This window comes from Dipodomys merriami, unplaced genomic scaffold, assembly GCF_024711535.1.
Source record: "Dipodomys merriami isolate MVZ:Mamm:240054 unplaced genomic scaffold, mDipMer1.0.p SCAF_21, whole genome shotgun sequence".
NCBI classification, from domain to species: Eukaryota; Metazoa; Chordata; class Mammalia; order Rodentia; family Heteromyidae; genus Dipodomys; species Dipodomys merriami.
In genome coordinates, this window is record NW_027203493.1 from 27,835,133 (window position 1) to 27,857,444 (window position 22,312).

Genomic DNA, 22,312 nt, shown 5'->3' on the forward strand with positions numbered 1-22,312 from the left:
AGTGCTCCTGTTTCCTCATTTGATACTCACATTAAACCCAGGATACAAGCCTGACATTTCCCCCAGTGAGCAAAGAAGGAAACTGAGGCCTACAGAGACTAAGTGACTTTCTAAAGGTCACAGAGCCATTTTGACTCCACAATGGACTCTGTTAACCTATGGGTGATTTGATGAAATCATGTATCAGGTAGGGGGAAAAAGAAAACAAAAAGAATAGAGTTGAAAAGAGTCAGAGAAGAATGAGACTTTACAATAAAAATATATATTAAAAAAAGAAAGAATGAGAAAGACAACACAGGGAAGGTTTACAGTGGATGGAAATGTGAGCTGAATCTTGAGAATGTGTCTAGGGGCCTCTGGCTGGAGAAAAGGGAAGATCTGGGGAAAGTAGAAAGATGCGCTGTTTTGGAAATGGCCCAAGCCCAAGCTACTGTCATCTATATATTGTCATCATGATGACAAAATATAAACATATTCTAAACACACCTGGAAAGTCACTTCCATTGGGATTATTTCTGAGTCCTCCTTTCCAAAAGAGGGAAAGTTGTGAATGTCTTGCCCTCAGAAGGAGGCTCGGGTATTAAGAACAATAACATTTTCCCTAGAGATCTTCCTAGAAAACGGGAAAACTCAAAAGTCAAAAAAAAATCTGTAGCACTGGATAAATCTGGCTTTGCATAGTAGACAGATAGCAAGATAGCAAGATAGCAAGATAGAAGAGTCCTTTGTAAAGTTCTTTAAAAGAACTCCCTGGTGATATCACCTGCAAAGCAACACACTACAGCGTGTTCTATATGATAGAAAATAGGCCCTTAACTTCTGTGGCTTGCAACACATGATGTTCATGTGTGAATGTGGTTGCTGTAGTCGTACAGTGGCATCTGTCTGTTCCAGGTCACTGTGCCTTTCTTGTGGTTCTATGCTTTGATAAATGTTGACCTTGAGAGAATGGATGGGATTAGGAAAGATGGGGAGAATGATGGAATTCGTTGTGCTTATAAACTGATTTGTCAAATTTAAATCTTTGTTCAACTACTTAAAATAATAATATCGACCTCTCATTGTGTGCAGGGGGTGGGGGGGGGGGAGGGGGAGGACACAAAGATGCTACAACAAGCTACAGGAGCCAAAGACACACAAAGGAACCAAATTTGAAAGAAAGGGACAGTTGGAGTGACAGCAGCTGCTTTCTGATAGCCAGGTAGCCCTGGAAGATGAACTCTGGCCACATGTATACAGTGGTATAGGGTGGTATCTCTCTGTCAGGAGGTGGCCTTGTTTCATGGGGAGGCAGTAATGGCAGATAAGACCCAGCTAAAACATCTGTGATATTACCATGAGAAATATGTACTTGGTCTCTGTCCTTGGCTCCAGGTACAAAGGACCTAAAACGATTGGCATTCCCTTGGTGACAGAAGTAGGTGAGGAGAGAGTCATTTGTTATTTATTGTTTTGTTTGTATTTTATTGCTATTGATTATTTATATTTATTTGATAATAAGATGACTCAGTGGGCCCCTAGAGAGTATATGTATAGGGGCTGATTGCCAGGAAAAAATATAGGATTATAGGATATTATATAATAGTATAGGATTTAAGGGTGGGGACTTTAGGCTCCACTTCCCAATCTCTCTTGGAAGAGGAGCTCAAGGTTGAATGAGTGACTGATGGTCAGTGATTTAATTAACCATCCCTGTGTAATGGAGCCTCCATAAAACCCATCAACAGTGGGTGTGGATAGCTTCTAGGCAGGTAAAGCTGCCAGGGCTCCGCTGTGGCAGTGGGCATGGATATTCAGGGGTTCCTCCCACCTACTTCCATTTGGCTGAGTAATATCCTTCCTAATAGTAAATAGTAAAGATTTTTTTTTCCTGAGTTCTGTGAGCCATTCCAGGAAATGATCATACCTGAAGAGGTAGTCATGGAAACCCCTATATGACAACCAGTCAGTCAGAAGCATGGAATGATCCAGACTTGTGACTGGCATCTAAAGTGGAACTAAGCCCCGAGATGATGAGGTATGATGCAGACTCCAGATATGAGTGTCAGAACTGAACTGAATTGTAAGATATCCAGCTGGTACCAGAGAATTGGTCAGTGCATGTGTGGAGTCAGGAGTGTTCTGTGAGTAGAAGCAGATCACAGTTGTTCTGTAAGCTTCTGACACATGTTGGCTTGAAACCTAACCTAGTTTCATCTTCTATTAGGCTGGTGGCCTTGGTAGAAATTACTCAACCTAAGTTTTTTCATCTTTAAAGTGAGGAGAATTATTGTGAAGATTATAGAACAGAGCCTTGTAGGTAGAATGTGCCCAAACATTAATTGTTAAATGATAGGTTGATTTGCTGGATGGATAATCAAATGAATGAATGAATGCTAACATCTGTATATCATACTTAATACATGCCAGTTACTTTCTAAGTTTTATTATTGGTTTGTTTAACTCCTGAGACAATTGTAAATGATAAATACTACAATTAACCCAATTTTACCGATGAGGAAACTGAGGAATAGAGGAGATAACTGAGTTGCTCAAAGTTACTGTGGTGCCTTGTGGAGTACTTAGTATGATGTGATATGCAGTAATAACATATGCTGTTAGACCTGCTTTTATATTGTTACTTATGCTATAGGGCACTGTTGCCCTCCTGAAATATGTGTACTCCTAGTAGTATAAAACATCAGCTTAGGTGGTTCATGGAAGAACTTTTCAAAAAGTCATGACCATGATTTTCAAAGTTGTTAGAACAATAAGTAGCACCAGGCACCAGTGCCTTGTGCCTGTAATCCAGGAGGCTGAAATCTGAGGATCATGATTCAAAGCCTGTTGGGGCACTAAAGTCCATGAGACACTTATCTCTGATTAACTGCCAAAGATTCAGATGTGGAACTGTGGCTCAAGTGCTAGAGTGCTAGACTTGAGCAAATAAAAAGCTTAGGGTCAGTGCCTTGGCCCTGAGTTCAAGTCCTAGGACTGGCACATACAAAAAAAAATTACCTGATAATCTCAGCCATGACAATCCCTTCCCCCATGCCTCAACTTCATCCTCCTGACCTAGTTGAAGACCCACAATCCTTGACCACCATCCTTGAAACCTGCAGATTTAATTCAATTCCAGCAAGTGAATCCCTTCCACCTCCTCAGTTGTGTTGATAAGATTTGGGGACTCCATAGGAATCTGAATGGGAAGATGCTCCAGGGACATGGCAGAAATGAGATTTCTTGCAATTACCATAGGCAAAGGGCTTTGTGTGGTTCTACTAATGCAAACTGTTTACTTGCCATTTCCCTCTCTGCTGTCCTATCAGAGCCCTGCCAGTGATTGATGGCCACAGCAGGAGAGGCTCACACAGCCACTGCTCACATTGTTGAGCCCCTTCAATTTCTATCTGTAGAGTGAATGAGTTGGCTCCCTGGGCCTGGTGTAATGGCTTCAGGATCACCAAAGGCATCTAGGGAATGAAATACTTTATAGCTGGGAACTTACCCTGCCTTCCAAGCATAAGTTTCCCCACAATAGTGACCCACATCCCAAATCCCAGTATAAGGAGTGGAATTTCACAAGCATTCCAACATGATACTGAGACCAAGAAGTGACCCATCCACTCATAGCTGTTACTCTGGGAGGAAACAAAGGAGTGGAAACGAAGTCTATGCAACTTTTTATTTCCAGATTTTTATAAATAAGGAGTTGTGATTCCAGAATAGATCCACTAAGACTTCAACAACTAAAATCGCAATTTGTCAGGCCTCAGCCTGAGCTCAGACACAGATAAAGGTAAACTCACTTCATATAATATACAAGGTCTCTCTGTCAAGTAGTTCACATACATTATCTCAATTAATATTACTCTATCATGTAGAAACTATTAATATTCCTATTTTTCAAGTTAATCAGCAAGGTTCAAAAGGATTAAGAAACCTTCCTGTGATCAAATGGGCAAATATATTGAATCAGGGATTAACTGCTAGACTGTTCTACTTGCCAAAGTTGCCACCTCACCTGTTTTCTACTGTTGGTAAATCCATCATCTCTCATATATTTCACTTGCCAATCTGCGGAACCTAAGTAGATGTCTGATTCATTATTCATGTGATAGCGGGTGTCCCATTGGACTCTAAGCTCTGTGAGAGCAGGGACGATCCAGTGAAGAAGATAGTCACAAGATGATTCATACATTCCCTGGGCCACATATGCCAGAGCACATTTCCTGCTCTCCAGCCTCTTCTGCCACTCTTTCCATCAAATCATACCCACTGGATTAGAGATGCCAATTGTCCATCCACTTACACCTGCCTCTGGAGAAATCCACCCTAAAGGCTAGGGTCTACAACATGTAACCTTTGCCATGCTGCAATGATTGATTGACTCTAGCACAGACAAAGAACTCAAGAGTAGACAATCCAGAGGCTGATCTGTCTCTCTGGACCAGCTTTCTTTTAAAAACTGTAAGTGTTCTGGCAGTTGTTTAAACAGTAAGAAATACTTTATTCAAGACTACCACAGAGAGGTATTGTAGCAGAGGAACTGATTGGACTTGACTCTGGATATGCCAAAGACAGCTGGAGATTTATGGGCAACCAGCAGGAAAAGGGGAGATCCATGGTAAAAATAAATAAATAAATAAATAACTGAAAAGAGATAAGGTGAAGAAGGCGTGGGAATCTTGTTAAATTAACATCAACAGGATTCTTGCTGAGTGCAGGCTTTTACATCAAGAGCAAGAGGATAAGGAATGTGATCAGCTATCAGTGGTGAAGAGATTCCTCCGCTGGCATGGGATTCTCTTACTATGACTGGGAGGGACAGGCCAAAGTCAGAATCAGGGGCCAAGGCTAAAGTCTAGCTGAACAGGCCTAAAGGAGCCTGACTGAAGTTGGTCAAAGAAGTCAGCCAGCTTCTAGGCCAACTAGTTGAAATGGGCCAATCACATCCTCTCATCTGGCTCCAAGAAGCAAGAAGGAAGTGAAGGGAAGAGTGACAAGTAGTGATGGTGGCTGGGGATAATAAAGGCCAGCCTTAAAGAGAAAGAACCTAGGGATAACAGTGGAACTGCCAAGGGATGACCTGATGGTCACAGACTCACAAGCGAGCCAGCATTTCAGTCTTATTCCTGACTTTCTGAAACATGATTAGCGTTCAAGCTGTTTCTCCTGAATGCCATTTTTAATTTTCTATCAGAATAGCCTGGGAAAGGCATAGGATAAGCCTAACATCATATACCTTGTCTTTTGGGTGAGTCGAGATATTTATCAAATGCCTCCCTTCCAGAACATTCCATAGGCTTTCATCTTTATCTGCACTCACAATTTGCCCCACCGTGCTGAAAGGCATATTTTGCACTGATTTTTTTCAGCATGCCCCTTTAGGTACCTTCGAGCCCTGTTCTTGACCCTTATCTAACCCCTAAATGATCGGTCCACTCTTGATATCAATGAAATAACCTTCCAAATTACCCATCATCAGGGACCCATAGAAGCAGACAGGTCTCTTTTGGGGGTAGAACAATAGATTCACTGCCATAAAAGTGGGTCTTCACAATTCAGAATCCCCACATGTAAACTTATAAATGTAGAACATTCATGTCTAAGTAGTCTCCTAGATAACCTTGCTCCCATCACACAGTCAAAAGCAGCTAAAATCTCCTTTCTACAGGTTCATGTCATGAGAGTCTAGCTCAAAATCAAAGGAGAGTCCTAATTCTCCTTTTCACCTATCTCTGTACAGAATGCTGGCTCTCACTCATTCAGAAAATACAACATTTACTGATCCTCTACTATGTACCAAACACTGTAACATGTACTCTGAGTACAGATGTAAACATATTGTTGAATGGCTAGGGAGAAAAAGCAAGACTCAACAATTAATTACTTGAAGGTTTACATATGTAAGATGCACAGGGTATAAGGATGACAATTCTTTGTTCTACTTTTTAGCTTCTCATGAATATTTTCTCATGTCACTAGGGATTTTTGCTTATTAAATTTAAAATTATAACTATAGGGGGGAAGAGGGAAATACTTTAACCTAAACTTAGAATTATATACTCCCAATAAACCTTTCTTTTTATTTTTTTTTGGGGGGGGTCCCTGATAGAGCCTCCCTCAGCAACAAGAAATGATCAGGGGCCTGGGGCATAAACTCAGAGCTTCCCATTCACACTTGGCTTTTATTGTTAAAGGCTGGTGCTCTACCATTTGCGCCATACCTCCACTTTCAAGGGCTAGGATTCTGAGTGAAAAGGCACCATGTTCCCAGGTATGGAGGTTGGTATTTCTGAGGTGACATCACAAGAGAAGAAGAACTGAGGATACTGCTACTTCTAATCAAGGTGTTGATTCCAGGGAACAATATGCTGGAACTAGACAAGGCTCTGAGTAACATGGTATTTACTTATCCAGCTTAGCCAAGAGGGATTTTTCCCTGTGTAAACCCAATGCTGTTCCCAACTCCCCTCTCTAACACACGGAGTTGCACAACTCTGGCTCATTCCCCAGGCACCCCAGTTCCCTTGTCCAGGATCTACAGTGACTGGTGTCTTCTCAGCCACCTGCCCCCAGACCCAGGCCTTGACTCTGTGTCATCCCTGCAAATGGACTCAGCATGAAGCCGCCAAGTTTCAGTGTTGCTCCTTCACTTTGTAAGAAGCAGCCTTGTCAAAGCATCCATTCTCAGTCTGCCATTCACATCAACTCCCAGTTCCCTTCCCAACCCCCACATCTCTCCTTTTAATTATCCCAAAGAGGAGGATGATTAAAAATTAATGCCCTGAGGATAGGAGTCAGAGATGTCATTATTTTGATTCAAACCCCAGGCATGGAAGAATCTGATCTAAGAATTCAGAGGAAAATAACATAGGAGGGTTCGGAAAAACCTTGATTAATTGAACTCACCTCTAGGAAACCAGCTTGCTCCCCATTGGTGCTAGGGCTTTAGGAGATGCCACAAAGTATAACAAATCAAATTAATAAAACATTTTCTAGTAAAAATGCAACTTAACAAGGGGTGTCTTAGGCTTTCACAAAAGCTTACACCCTATGTATAGGAGCCCTATGAATTATAATTTAAAGTGCAGAATGTTGAGGTCAAGGTAGTTCCTACAGGAATGCCACACAAAGAAAGATTCAGCAGCTTTCATCCAGGGTCCCTCTAAAGCAGAAAGGCAGACTTTCTTCCAGGAAGCTGTTCAGTAACAGAAGTTAAAACCAGAGGAATTTTATGTGACCTTCAGTTAACCAGAGATATAAACTCAAATGAACTAGCAGCAGTCCCTCAGCCCCAGCCCCATTTTATTCCCCAAATATTCCACTTACAAATATTCTTCCAAATAAAGGTAACTGAATGATGAGAATTACCATAGATATCATCTAATACTTAGTTATGGGTTAAGTGTGTTAAGTACCTCAAGTGTATTACATCTCATAATCCTCACCAAAGGCCTTCATTATTATTTTCCTAATTTGCACCATGAAGACATGGAGATTAGGAAGATTAAATGCATTATCCAATGTAGTACAGTCCCAAAGTTGTGTTGTTAACAAATACCAATCATCCAAGGGGACATTGCTGTTCTTCTCCTTTCATTTTAAACTTACACTAGGTAGTGTAAGCCAGGAACATATGGAAATAGCACTGACCTGAGGGAAAAGTAACACTTTAGTAAATGAAGCTACCCTGGATCCCTACACAGGATAATGGCTGGAGAGTTAGCTCTGAATACTACCTGTTAAGATCAGTCCTGGCCCTCTTTCATCCTAAGCATTCAGTAACCTGATTTCTGGAAGCCAGTGAAAGACAGAACCGGAGGGTGAAGTAAATACAACATACACAGAGCCATCTTCATGCAATTTCTGTGAGTCCTTCAATAAACGGGAGTGGCCACCTGGGAGATGCTTGGCTTGTCTCCAACTTCTAACACCTTTTGAGGACTAAAAATAATCCAAGTTTTCCAATCTCTTTAAAATCAATTCTTTTTAAAGTCCAATCTTCTTCATTGTGTTTCTGCCAGATCAGGTAAAGCCCTCCCTCCCCCACTCCCCCCCACCCCCTGCTCCCCCGCTCCCCAGGAAAGTAACCCTAAATTGGGCAAGAAAAGGATCAAAGCTCAGAGTTCTTTACTCTGGTGATCTTCTTTACTCTGGTTATTAAGAAGCTGTGTGAACTTCAGCAGTTCACTTACCTGTCTGTGCCTTAGGTACCCCATCCACCAAATGGAGATAGCCTCAATTGCTCTCCTGTGGTAGGAGCACTCAATGACATTATAAAGACTTAACAGGAAAGGCTACCAGGCCATTAGACACATTCTCCCAAATACAACCATGCAGCTTGCAGCCTTAACACCTGAGATCTGTGATTCTGCAAACATAACCCACAAGTTCTGTTCTCCAAATGTTATTCCCTCATATCTGTACCTACTTTCCCCTTCCACCTATCTTTGCCCTAGAATAGAAACTTGTTTCCTAAATCACTACTAGGTCTTCCTACAAGGTCCTTGGGACTTCAGGTATGATGTGGAGGCCAACAGAACTAGTGCAGCTTAAGCAAAGAATTCATTGTCTCACCGCTCTGGAGACTGGAAAGCCGAGATGAAGGTGTCAGCAAGATTATGTCCTCCTAAGACGGCCTTTTTCTTATGTCCTTGCCTGACCTTTACTCTGTGTCCTTGTCTTCCTGAGGTGTGTGTCCCCTTCATAATGACTTCATATAGGAATCCACCCTTATGACCTAGTTGAACCATAACTGCCTCTCCTAAAGGACCTCTCTCTAGAGGCAGTCTAATTTGGGGAAGGATACAATTCAGCCCAGAGTAGTCAGCATCTGCCCTAGTTGCCGCCCCACCAAAAGGCTACATCCATTTTCCAGAGAGCTGTGTATTTAGTCCTCCATCCATTGCACTCCACATTCATCTCTTTCTATGCAGAGCTCTAGTTTCTTCTCCTCCAGGAAGCCTTCTTAGAGCTCTTCAAACTATAAAAACACTTACTCAATAGCATTGACACTGCAGTGACACTGCTGGCTGACCTGACTCCCCACCTCTACAACTGCAACTGCTAGGAGGTAAGTGTCTTCAGCTTCCACCCCTGAGTGCTTGGTTAACTCCCCTCCATTCATACCAGCCAAAAGACCTGTCAGAAGGCAGATCAAGCTGTAACTGCTGTTTCCCTAGCTACAAACAAAGCAGCAGACCAGGTCAGGCCAAAGAGTCAGTATTTCAGTTCATTTGGAAAGAACGAAGGAGCTGGTATTTGGGTGTCCATCTGCCATCAGCAACCCAGAGCTCAGATCACTGAGGCAGAGGATAATTCTTGTAAAACATTTCAGCCTTGCCACCAGCCTGCGACTCACTCATCTCCGTGAGTCTGGTAGCAGGCAGCCCTTGTTTGCAGAATTATATGGACAGAGTTCCTGGGTGAGTGAACATCTGCAAAATGTCATACAGGCTAATTCTACTACAGAGTATGCGTGCATATATATCTGCATATGTATGTATGCAACACACTAATACCCAACTGCAAATGAGTAGGAAAAGATCATTTGAAGCTTACAGCTTAGACATATAAACTTAAGAGAAGCAAAATCACAGAGAAGACCTGGAGTCAGGCAGACAATACAATTTGTGGAAACTCAAAGATGTTTAACCCTTAGTCACAGTTTTGCACGTATAAAATGGGTCAATAAAACCTACATGAAGGGCCTAGGGAAGACCTAAATGAGATAAAGCAAGAGGAATTCCTGGCAATTCCCTAGCACAGAGCAGTTGTGCAGTATATATTAGTTACTCTTCCTGTCAGCCTATTGAGCTAATTTTTTAATATTTTCTGAGAAGTTTGCTAAATCTAGCCATCTAAGCTTAGGAAGATAAGTGGGGGTTTTTGGTAATGGGTATAAACTCTCTGTCTTGAGCTTGCTAGCCATGAGCTATACCTTGAGCTCCTCACCCTCTTAGCCCCAAGACTACTTTACACCAGTTGTAGCCAGTGCTGGTATATCATACCTGTAATCCTAGTTACTCAGGAGACTGAGATTTGAGGATCATGGTTCAAAGCTAATGCAGGCAGAAAAGTCTATGCAATTCTTATCCCCAATTAACAAGCAAAAAGCCAGAAGTGGAGATTTCTCTCACTGCAGATTACCCACCTTGAGGGAAAAAAAAGCAAAGCAAGAACACAAAGCCCTGAGTTCAAGCCCCACTACTCACACACACATACACACACACACACACACACACACACACACACACACACACACACACACACACACACACACACACACAGAGTTGTCTTCTTTTCCTTCTGTGTCTGAAGGAATAATAATTTCCCTGTTTCCAGTAGTACAAAACATGCACAAAGGCACTTCTATCAGAAGGAGTGTTAAAAAGGTGTCATTGCTTCATGTTACTCCATACAAAGAGTTATCAGTCTCCTTGCAGCCACTGATGTATTCATGATTAGCTACATCTGAGATCAGGTCATGACTAATGTAAGTCTTATTACTTCTTCCTTCAAAACATCACTTCAAGACACTTCTTCTTATTTTACTCACCAGACCCAGACTAGACTTCCTTAATCAGATGTTTCAGTGCCTTCAGAGAACTCCTAAATATCCATTTGAGTCTTATTTCTACCTCCCTGTGTTCATGAGAAGACAGTATCTTCAACCTAAAAGAATCAGATTTGCCTTCACCATTACAGTGGGGGGGGGGGGGGGTGAAGGAATCTCAAACCAACACAGTATTCATTCATTTGACCAATGCTTCCTGAGGGCTCACTGTGTGTCAGGGGCTGGAGAGGTCAATAGGACTAAGGTTTCTTCCTTAAGGAGCCAACAATCTGGTTCAGAGGTGCAACATGACATGTAGAAAAACATCTAGGATATAAGGAGGCTGCAGAGGATTCTACTGAGGCTCTTTGAGCAAGGCCTGGCACCATAGAGTGATGAGGTATCTGGGACTGAAGGCTCTTTGGAGAGATGTGATATAAATAAAGACTCAAAAGTCCGGGGGGCGGGGGTACTGAGACCTGTTAAACACAATAGTCATAGCATATCCTACGTATTGGCAATACCAACCAAGTGCTTTCATCTTGTATGCTATGCATAAATAACAGTGGGGAAGAAGCTCAGGGAGGTCACAGCATATTTTCAGGTCTGGAGTTCAGGTCAGTAAGATTCCAGTGAGAATTTACTCCTTATCCATTACACCCTAGAAGCTGGATATAGTATAAAATGCTAGGAGTTGGGAACTATGGTATTTTCCAAGGCACAGTGGGAAGTCTCTGACTAGGATAACAGCAGCTAAGTTATGGATTAAAGTCGTCTGGGCAAGAGTAAATGGTGGACCAAAGGAGGGAAAATGGAAAAAAAAAAAAAAAAAAAAAAGCTGGCCAGGAGGCTTTGCTGTAATCCACACAGAAATCCAGGGCAAGAAACTAGGTTGGTTAGGTGTGAGAGAAGAGACAGGGACAGCTAACACTGTGACTTAGCAGCAAGTGTGGCTGGTGGCTAGGTAAAAAGAGTGGTGGACCTGGAGGTGGCAGAGAAGGTCAAACAATGCTGAACTGCAGCCACAGGTGACAGAGAGCGGAGGAATGAGGACACAAATGAGAAGAGGTAGACAGGGTGAACGTTACTGGAAGATTGGGCCTTGGCGATCCAGAGCGGGTCAGCCAAGCCTTAACCTTTTAATTATACAAAACCTGAATTTACCCTTTCCAAAGTCATTTTAAACACTGGCTCCAGGAAACTTGCTTGCTGAGAAGCTGACAGCCAGGAGAATATTCACACTAAACCATCTTTGTCATCACTCAGCCAGCAAGCATCTTTAAAACACCCCAAACAATTCTTATTTTATAGTGCCCATCCTCTGTAGGAAAGCTCTGCCTGTGAAGGACAAACTTCTAAGGAGCAGTAGAGAAAAATCAATCAAAAAGTCATTCACTTGACTGATCAATAGGGTCTGGCGGGGAAATTTTACTTCTCCTGTCTGTGCTACTTAAGTGGTTTTGGTTTTTTTTTTTTTTGAAAGTGGGTTCTTATAGCACAGAACAATACTTACCTGGCTGGATTTCTCTCTGTGGTAATTTACAGCCCATAAGCCATTCTGGCCTTTTCCTAGCTTCGGCACAGAATTTGAGTTTGACAGGGTGGGGTATAGAGGGAGCTGCTGTCCATAGGTAGTACCAAGGTATATCCCCAAATGGGATAAGGATGAGTTCAAGAACACTGGATGGTGCCTGTCCCTAGCGGATGGCGCAAGTGGGCAACTCACACCTGCGGTCCATTTCCTGGTCACTTCCTGGTTTCTGCTCTGCCCAGAAGATGCTTTTTCAATGGCTTAACATCCAGCTAAACTCACTCTACTGGGGCAAGAGATGGGCCACATCTAAATTTGTGTGGTGGCTGTACAGGTAGTAAGATGTGTGTATAAATATATATATATATATACAAATATATATATATATATATATATATATATATACACACACACACACATATATGACATTGATTGCAAACTGTAGAAGTATGCACTCCACTGGATTAACTTACACCTCCAGAAAGGGATGAATTGAAAAATAATAATCTTCCATGTCATCACTTTGTCCTATGTATTTTCTTTAGAGCTTAGGTCATTGTTTGCAAAGTTATGATATTGCTATTTGTCATTTTTCTGTTGGGAACATAACCACCAACTTGGCAGCCACCAAGAACACAAGGCTGTGTAAGTTTAATTAAAACTCAATGATATTGGAAACCTGGGTCTTCAATCACACTAGCCCTATTTCCAGTGCTCTGTGGCCAGGCATGGCTGGTATCTACTGATATGCACCATGAAGAAATAGAGCATACCCAACATTGCAGGAAGTTGCAGAGTAGAGTGCAAGCTCAGAATGAAAAACCTCAGGAAACAAGAGATCCTGGCTGGCTAGTTTATGCTAGCTTTATCTATTCCATTCATAAGTCCCTAAATTTTGTAATACTGAAACTCACAGAGGCAGAAACAAAGCATCCTAAATGTGCATCTACAAGGGATTACTTAAATAAATTTCATAATAGAAGTCTACTCTGTCATTAAAAGGCATGAGATAGGTGTGCCTTCAATGATACAGACAGAAATCTAGACTGTATTAAGTAAAAAAGTTTCCCAAAGGTATGTCCAGTGTGCTTCCATTTTATTAAGGAACACAAACCAAAAATAAGCAAACAAGGAAGCTAAAGACCCTCGGGAATGATATTGACCAAATTATTGACAGTAGTCTAGAATTAGGGAAAACAGAAACATACATGCTGCACCTGTCTGTAATATGTAAATATTACTTTTCTATCTATCTTAAAACAGAACCACCATCAAAAGGCAAAAAGGGTTATCCAACATTGCAACCTGTCCCAAGGATATATAAAACAGGAACATTCCTTAATATTTACCCCAAATCAAGCTCCTTATCAGTTTATTTCACTAATCTTAACAATATCCCTGTAATTAAGTGCTATTGTTCTTCCACAAAAAGGTAGACTCTAAAGATCAGAAAGGCTAAGTAGCTCTGTTAGGGTCGCACAGCGAGTACACAGTACCATTGGCAAGTAGACCAGCTTTTTTGGTCCTCTACATTACATGGCATTCTTCACTATAGAAGCCACACAAAAAATGTCTGTAAAGAGATGGATCCCCAGACAAGCAAGCCTCTCCATCCATATAAAATACAACAGGGGCAACCTATAACCAGATGTACAAGAATCTCAGGACAGTAGGACTAGTCCTCTGCCTTGTCTCAGTTTCTCCCACAATGGTCCATTGTCCTTCCCTGAATATCACACACACACACACACACACACACACACACACACACACACACACACACACACACACACACACACACACACACACACACACACACACACACACACACACACACACACACACACACACACACACACACACACACACACACACACACACAGCACTGCCAGGAGGAACTGATGCCAGTGAGCACTTGGTGACAACGTAAGCAGGCTGGTGGAGACTTCCCAGCTCGTCAGCCGATGCCTACAGGATGCCTTTGTTGGATTTTCAGCCAGTCTCCCCTAAGAGGGGTTTTCAGCTTACCCATGGTATCTGAGCCAAAATACTGCCGAGTCGCCATTCAACTCCTGGACAAGACACTCCAGGCTGCATGCTGGGAGGTTTGTTTCGCTTCACACTTGATGCAAATAGCGTCCGTGTTTACCCACAAACACACATGTGCACATGCAAACAGAAACCCGCTACAGAGACAACATTCCTAGATGCCCTGAGTTGTGCTGGAGCAATGTGAAACCCAATCACAATGCCTATCAGCAAAGCCAATCTAATTCCTTCTTAGCGAAGTTTCAACCACTGTCCGGAAAATTCAGTAGAAAATGAAATGTGATACTCTCTTAAGCCTTATTTTGTCAGCACAAGTGAGAGCTCATCCAAGCATGGCGAGTCATTAAAATGGATCTTACATATATCATTATAAATTTAATAATCACCATGACGGCTAGAGTTCAAGTTAAAATGAATGTCAGCTGAGCATGACCAATTGATGTTACCCCAGCTGCCACTTAGCCCCACTTGGGGTTATATTCTACTTCCAGAGGCTCCGCAATACATGTGGACCCAACACAGCCAGAGCCAAGAACAGATGGGAAATACAGACAGCTACACCTAGCCAAGGAGAAGCCGTCATAATTGCGTATTATCTCAACATACCAGCCCAATTAAAATTTTCTACAGTGTCGGAGGTCCCAAATGTTCCTCCATGCAGTATCTGGATACAAAACTTGGTTAATACTCAATCAAACGGAGTCAATCCCAGGTTCTGTTCCCCATGATCGATTTTCCTCCTATCTCCCAGAAACCTTCTGTAGAAATAAAAACAGGTATAGTAGGCTACACACATAATAAACCAAATACCACAAAACAAATTCCACTTATCTAGGTACCTCTCTGAATTACAGCAAGTGGATTTTTTTTTAAAGGAGTCAGTATCTATGTTTTTAAAAATGTTTTTCAATGTAGTGTTATCCTTTGAAAGGCAGAATACAACTCAATACAAATCCTTTTCACACACAAAGCCAACTAACATGTAACAGGACAAGTGAGAAAGCCAGTTTTCATCTCCACTGTGTTTCACACCAGAAAGAGCCAATCTTTGAAACTCAGGGGAGAGGGGGATATCCTGTGAGAACAGAACACTAAGAGAACAGAAGTTTTCCACCAGGCCCAGTATTTCAAAGAAAATTTCAGAAATTATTTTCAGATGAGCCTCGACTCTGGCTCTGCTTAGGTGTAATTTAAGCCTTGCTCACCCCTGATTCTAGCTATGCTCAGGGAAGGAAGAGATTCAACTCTTAGTCTCTTTCCTAGACAACCAGCATCTCACTGCTACTCCCAAGTGTCTGGCTTTAACAGTTGAACTTTTAACTAGTAGATACAAGTCCTGGGTGACTGTGCCTTTCAGGCTGATGACAGCAAAGTGACCTATTCTCTACAGGCACTTTAAATGGCTGTGACATTCTCAAAGATGGGGTCAAAGAACTCAGTAAGATATGTTTTTGATCCATGAATACAGGAGCCAGCAGACCACACAGAGCACAACGCCAACAAAGCCACTGCTGTCACAAGCAACTTTTCCAAAAGGTGCTAAGTATGTGTGAAACCCAAAGGGGCTTCAGTATAAAGAAGCAAATATTTGACCTTTAGGAACACCAATAATTTTTGTTAACACCCTTATCAATCTTTGCCTCTCTAGCTCCTCAAATTAAGTTCTTTTTTCTCCCCTCTTCTTTATCTCTTTCCTTAACCATCAACAAGTCAAGGCAGAAAGTACCCAGGATATGACAAATGGCAGCCACCTCATAGACTCCATAACCAGAGCAAGACAAACATACAGTCAGTGAACGGCAAAATTCTGGCTACCACCTGTGTTCTTAGCATCACACTTAACAACTGCAGCATCAAGGACCAAGCAACAAACAAAAGTTCTACCACTTACCCTCTTCTGATCTTCCAGTCCATGAGTAACCGGCTTTTTCTTCTGCTGTTGGCTGGATTCAGAAATCGATTCCATTTCCCAGGCATAAAATCCCTTTTCTCCTTCAGCGATGCTTCCAAATCCACAGAACAACAAAGTAACCCAGGCCAGAGTGATACATGCACACCACCAGCCGCGGCTCCAGCCAGCCAAGGAAATCAGGGCCACCTCTTCAAAGGTCTTGCTGTCTTCTTAGAAGCCACTTGAGAACCTGGCTTGCCACCACTAATTTAGCAATGAGGGTGTCTGCCACTGACATCGTTGAGAACTGGGTCCTGGGCTTTTCCGGTAGGGCTGAGATTCACTTCACAAGAGCCCAAAGGACAGATCTGTGCAAAGAAGAGTCCATCTCCTGGGGCGCAGGCCATATTACTGCCCCAGAAACCCGTTTGCTCCCTGTCTCCTTGGCACGGATAATTTATATGTCAATAACAATGTAAATGGGCATTTAATCCACAGAGCTGATGGCATCCACATCCCTCTCCAGCAGCCCCTGACTCCCATAAATCACCACAAAGGCGGTGTGGCAAGCCGCCCTGCTCGGTTCCTGCGGGCGTTCATCATTGCGGTGTCTCCCCTCTCGGCTGTCATCTTCCTTCATGGAGTGAGACCCATACCTGAGGAGAAAACGTTCAACAGTCAGATTTGTCTTTCGTGCAGAAGCACAGCTTCCAGCGGTCGCACCCACCATCTGGAGCCACACAGTGAGGCCTAAACCAAGCAGCAGTCAGCACAGCGATCTTCCTCTGAGCCCCCTCGATATTCTGATCACATCCATGAGCAAGCAACCTGGAGGCGGGGCCTCAGGGGGCTCCCCACTTTTCCTCTTGTTGAAGCAGCATCTCGGGAGCTGGAAATGAGTTACCTTTCGAACCTACGTGGTGTGCATCACCATCATCATAACAGGAGTAAGGCACCAAGGGATGATGAGACAGAGAAGCAATGGTCTGTGAAGCCAAAAGCATCCACATTTTCTCCCCAATTACAGCTGCAGGAGACAGCGAATGGCAGATAAGACTCCAGTGTCCACTGGGGAGGTGAAAGAGCGAAGCCTAGATCAGCTGAGGGCTGCAAAGCAATTGTGCTATGGAGCTGGAGCCCGTTCCCTGCCTGGGAACCTGCAGGCAGAAGAGACACTGATACCGGTCACCTCCTGGCTGACGTCACAGAAGCTTAGAGGGATGGTGGGGGTACCTCTGTGGGAAGGACAACATTCATGCTGGCTGTGCTGTCCCAAGAAAGATTTGGAAGTGGTAGGGGTGGAGGGGTGTCTGATAATCTCCATGAAGAGGCATTAATAAGTCATTAAGAATGCCTCTTCCAGGAAACAAATGAAGCAGTAATAGTCACTAGATACAATGTTGACAATGAACTGTACAACTTGTGGGTGGTGATAGAAGGAAAAAACTAGGAAAGAGCAAGGGAAAGGGTGACATTGTCCAAAAAGAAATGTACTCATTACCTGACGTATGTAGCTACAACCTCTCTGTACATCACCTTTATGATAACAATAAAAATAAATGCCTCTTCCCAGCACACTGGCACTACAAGGAGAATGGAGAAGAGGGAAATGCCTTACTAAAAAAGGCAGTAGTTTCTTCCAACCTTTTTAACTAAATACTAACCAGGTTACAATTCAGGCCACACCAGCCTCCAGGAGAGCTGTGGCTCCATCTGGCCACAGCAGGCACTAGAAGGAAGCCTCCAGAGCCTCCCTTGCAGCTCTTCTCACCAGCCTGTTACTTTGGAATGAGGCCGGAGCCCGTTCACAAAAGGCTTCTGCACAGCTCAAAGGCAAAGGCAGGTTGAAAGGCAGACATGAGACAGAGGACCCCAGAGGGCATGGGAGGAGAAAGAAGACTGGGGGATGCTTGGGAAAGAAGGGCTAGTGCATCCTGGGTGTCATTTATAAGTCAAAGGAGTATCTGACACACTAGGGAATACCTGGCCACAACAGATTTCCAAAGTGACGATGTTCTGATTGATGTTCAGAATCAATGGGGACCTGAGTGTCTACAGGAGGGGATTCCCCCCATAGAGAGCTGACACTAGCGGAACTTTGACTATAACCCTCTGTGGGCCCAGCATATAGCTAAGCAGTCTCTGGTTGCTCACCACCACCATGACCAGCCCTCCTTCCAGGGATCTCTGGAGGGGGAGGGGGGAAGCAACCAAAAAATGACACACAGATTTATTTATTTTAATTCCAAACAATCATGCAATAAACTGATAAACTGACTCTAAGCATAACCCTTTCCTAAATCCCAACTGAGACCTCAAACTAGAGGCCATAGACAGATCTAGCGAGAATAGAGTCTCAACTCTGCAACATCCTCCCTGTGTAACCTTGAACTTATATCTTGCCCTCTCTGAACCTCAGAGCTCTTATCTATAAAGCACAGATACAGATGACATAAAAGATCAAGATCACCTATACAGAGTAAGGCAACCAAAGGATCACATGCATTGAATATGTTAAATGATTATATGCATTGAATGTTTTAGTACCTCAGGAGCTATCTACTGCCTTGCATATTTATTCAACCAACAAATCTCAGTTAAACCCTTTGCTATGTGCCAGTTATTTTGCTCTAATGGAAATTTTTTGAGCCTTGTTTTAAAGATGAGATAAGAGAAATCAAATAGCTTGCCTAAAGTCCCACAGCTAGGAAGTCATAGGTCTGAAATGTGAGCCTACGTCAGACTTCAATGTTTTTGCTTATATACATGTTACACTGGACATATCAGTGTTATTTAGCTTTCCATAAGTGGCCTGAGTTTGGAAAACACACTTTTATAGATCCTAGTTGTCCTCATGAATAATTGAACAAAAAAAAAAAAAAACCAAGTGGCCAGAAAATCACTTCCTGGGAAGGACTTCTCCAGGGGCTGTTACATTGGCAGCTCTAGGCTCTGTGAGTATCTGAGAATGGAGCTGTCCTTTGCATGAGGCCCCACGCTATAGCTCTCTCCCAGGTGAGACCCTGTCACATCTCATCACACCAGCCAACACTCACACCCCAAGTGCACATGGAGACAGACGTTCTTGCCAAAGAAATATTTCTTTACCCGCAGGGAGCAGGAAAATACTCAACACTTGGTGTGAACCTTTGTTTTTTGTTTTTTCTAGAAATTGGTCCCCACCAATCTAGAGGCCTTTGCTCTTCTTTGTCTCTTTGCACCAGGGTGTAGAGGAGTCACAGGAGAAAAGAGAAGCAAGGTTGCCATTGTCAGCTAGCTGCCAAAGCCAATCTTTTATCTGGTTGTGAGTAAATCTTGACATAAAAGCTCTGGTTTTTTACGGCCAGAGAAGTCTCAGGAAGTTTAAATACACTTAAGGGGTGGAGGAATGCACCATGTGCCAAGAGGCAGGACTATGAGACCATTTAGCTGGATTGCTGAGAAGTGAAAATCAGCTCACTAGATTGATCATTAAGTGCAACCATAGAGCAGCAACTTCTCTGTGCTCCAAGTTAGCCAGAAGCAGCTGCAAGGCAGAGTGAAGCATGGAAAACATTGGACCAGAATGTACCGTTAGATAGGTGGGGGAACATTATGGGCAAACCCCATCTTCTGGATGTTTCAAAAACAAACCTAGCCATACTGAAGACATCCTGAACATGCTGTCAGGCTTTCCTCCTGCCAGATTCAAATGCAATCAAGGGCTTTCAAATTCCCATTGCATATCTACCCAAATTCTCCCTCCTTCTGAGTTATTCCAAAGTGGTAGGGGTGTGTGTGTGGGGGGGGCGGGGAGTCAAATTCAAGTTTGGAGGTCAAGCCTAAATACACAGGCAGACTGCCAAGGGTCTAGTCTGTGTCAGTAGCATTATTTAGAGAGGCCCTTCTTGTAGAACAACCCTCCTCCATTTCCCAGGGATATGACAATTTGGGATTTTAGGTGCCAGAAGAAGCCAAATGAACATACTCCCTCTGTCCTGCGTACAGGAATTGGGACCCCATTTTACATTTTGTTTAAAAAAAACTTAAATTAGCCCAATTTTTCTATACTGGGCAATATCCCTTGGCCTTCTCAGTCCTCTGCCCCTCTACAACTGTGCCCCCCACCCACAACCTTCCCACCACACCTACCTTCTCACCATAGCCAAGACTGTGGAAACTGGTTTTAATCCTCAATTAAGGATGGAGAGGATGAGAAAGGAAAGCCTTATCTGTTTCTTCTTATAAGTTCAGTTACGCTTCTGAAACAAGGGGGCACCCCTCTTTCTAGTGTTCTAATTAACACTCATCACCAACCTAGCATTTTTAATTAGTCTTTGGTGCCAACAGGGGAAAGAGGAGCTTCTCACCTTTCATTAATCAATCAATCAATGAGTTACATAAGATATATAAAAGGCAGCCAAGGAGACAAAGTGCTGTGTGGGCTGGGTTTCCTGGAGGCATAAGGGGGTGCTCCCAAAGGGAGTCAGAGAGCCAGTGACTTCTGCTCCGTACCCAGAAGGATTGACCCAGCCTCCAACTCCAGTGCCTTTATCTGCGCAAGAGAGCAAACAGAGCTAGTTCCCGCCTCTTCCCTGAAGAAAAGAAAGGACGGCGCACAAAAATAAGTCACTAGGGCCCCAGCTGGGCATGGGCTACTGCTGCTGCTGCTGCTGTCACCAAAGTCCCTTTGCCAGTTCAGCTGAGAGCACAGCAGGGAGACACTGGGTTCCTGGCACTGCCGTGCCCCCTCCAAGCCTACAAATCTCACCCAGAAGCTTGAGGCTACCTGGAGTGTGGGAGAGCAAGAGCCCGAGGGCATAAGAGGCTAAGGCCTAGCTGTCCCCAACTGGGATCCACCTCCTCCCACCCATACACTGATAAAGACTGACAACAGGCATGGCAGACATCGGGACAGACCCCCCAGAGACTTAGAGGCACACAGACACAATCAGACACCTACAGAAGCTCAGATCCCATACAGGCAAGCACACCCTCCACGGAGACATCAGCAGACAGGTACCAGACCTACATTTGGAGACAGACATGGGTAGAAAACAGACATAGGCAGGAAACACACACACACACACACACACACACACACACACACACACACACACACGCACACACAAACACACACACACACACCGAGAGACAAGCACATACAGAGGACACACAAACAGAAAACAGAGACAGTGACAGAAGGATCCACAAACAGTGTTACTCAGACACAAGCCTCGGGAGAGGGCGTGCACAGAAACCCCTGTCAGCAGCAAACACAGAGGGCCCCAGACGCTGGGATACACCCAGACCGGAGACAATCGGGGGACACACAGAGTGACATGCAAACGGAACACACTCAGAAACACAACAACATGCACAAGGAGATAGCCCAGCCTAAAGCGCTTCCATCCAGAGGGGTCGGATGGACACCCACTCCGGAAGGGGGTGTGTGCAGTATCGCCTGAGGCCAGAGAAAGTGCGCCCTGGAGCTGGCAGACGCTTCTTGGAGCAGGGCGCAGCGCCCCCAGCCCCGCATCTGCTAGGGAAGAGTTTCCCAGCGCATCTCTGAACAAGGGCCGGTGGGCTGGAGGTCGGTGTGCTCCGATCTCCGATCTCCGTCCGATCTCTGTGATGTGGCCCTGGTAGTAAGAAGCTCCTGCCCTGCTCCTGCATCCAGGGACAGAGATGAGTTCCCTGAGCCTCTCAGCGCCTGGCCAGCCCTCTCCCTGAGGCAGCCCCCGCCCTGCCCTGGACCCCCGAGCCCAGCCTAGAGCATCTCCAAGTCCTCTTCTCCTTGCCATTCAATTGCGCGGCAAACTTTCCCTAGGCTAGTCCTGGCGCCCAGGCAGTCAGACCCACCCAACCTCAGGTGACAGCTGCGCAGGGGACCCCTACCTGCCCCAAGCTGGCTTCTGGCTTCGCAAAGCAGCCGCCTTCGGCGGGTCTGGCTCAGTACTCCAGCCCGCGCTCCTCAACCCTGCCGGCTGCCGCTGCAACCGCTCCTTGCCCTCCCGTTACCCAGGAAACCGCCTCCTCCTCCCAACCGCCAGCCAACCAGTGTGGTTCACATGGTGCCTTGCAGCCAATGGGCAGCCTCATCATCCCGGTCCCTTTTCAGAGTCCGGAATCTTTCCCATGCTAGAGGACTGGTGTAAGGGGCCGGAGTCTCCTCAGAACTGATTGTGGGCCCCTGGTAACTCACCAATGGTAGAAGAGCCATTCTTCCCTGGGACAATAACATCCGACACCTTCAAGAAAGCCAGTGTGGCTGGACAACTTAGGTAGCAAGAAGCTTCAGAAGACCTAGTGCAGCCTCCCA

At 44.2% G+C, this 22,312-nt stretch overlaps 1 protein-coding gene across 1 annotated transcript in view; it reads right to left on the reverse strand.

Annotated features, from left to right (window-relative positions):
- Positions 1-21,969, reverse strand: part of Nav2 (neuron navigator 2) — a 715,292-nt gene extending 693,323 nt beyond the window's left edge. Inside the window, exons 1-2 of the mRNA XM_070032729.1 lie at positions 21,889-21,969; positions 16,012-16,667 (exon numbers count right to left, since the gene is read on the reverse strand). Of these exons, the coding sequence (XP_069888830.1) occupies positions 16,012-16,086 (75 nt within the window). The 5' untranslated portion in view covers positions 16,087-16,667; positions 21,889-21,969. The remainder of the gene's footprint in view (positions 1-16,011; positions 16,668-21,888) is intronic.
- Between the last annotated feature and the right edge of the window lie 343 nt (positions 21,970-22,312).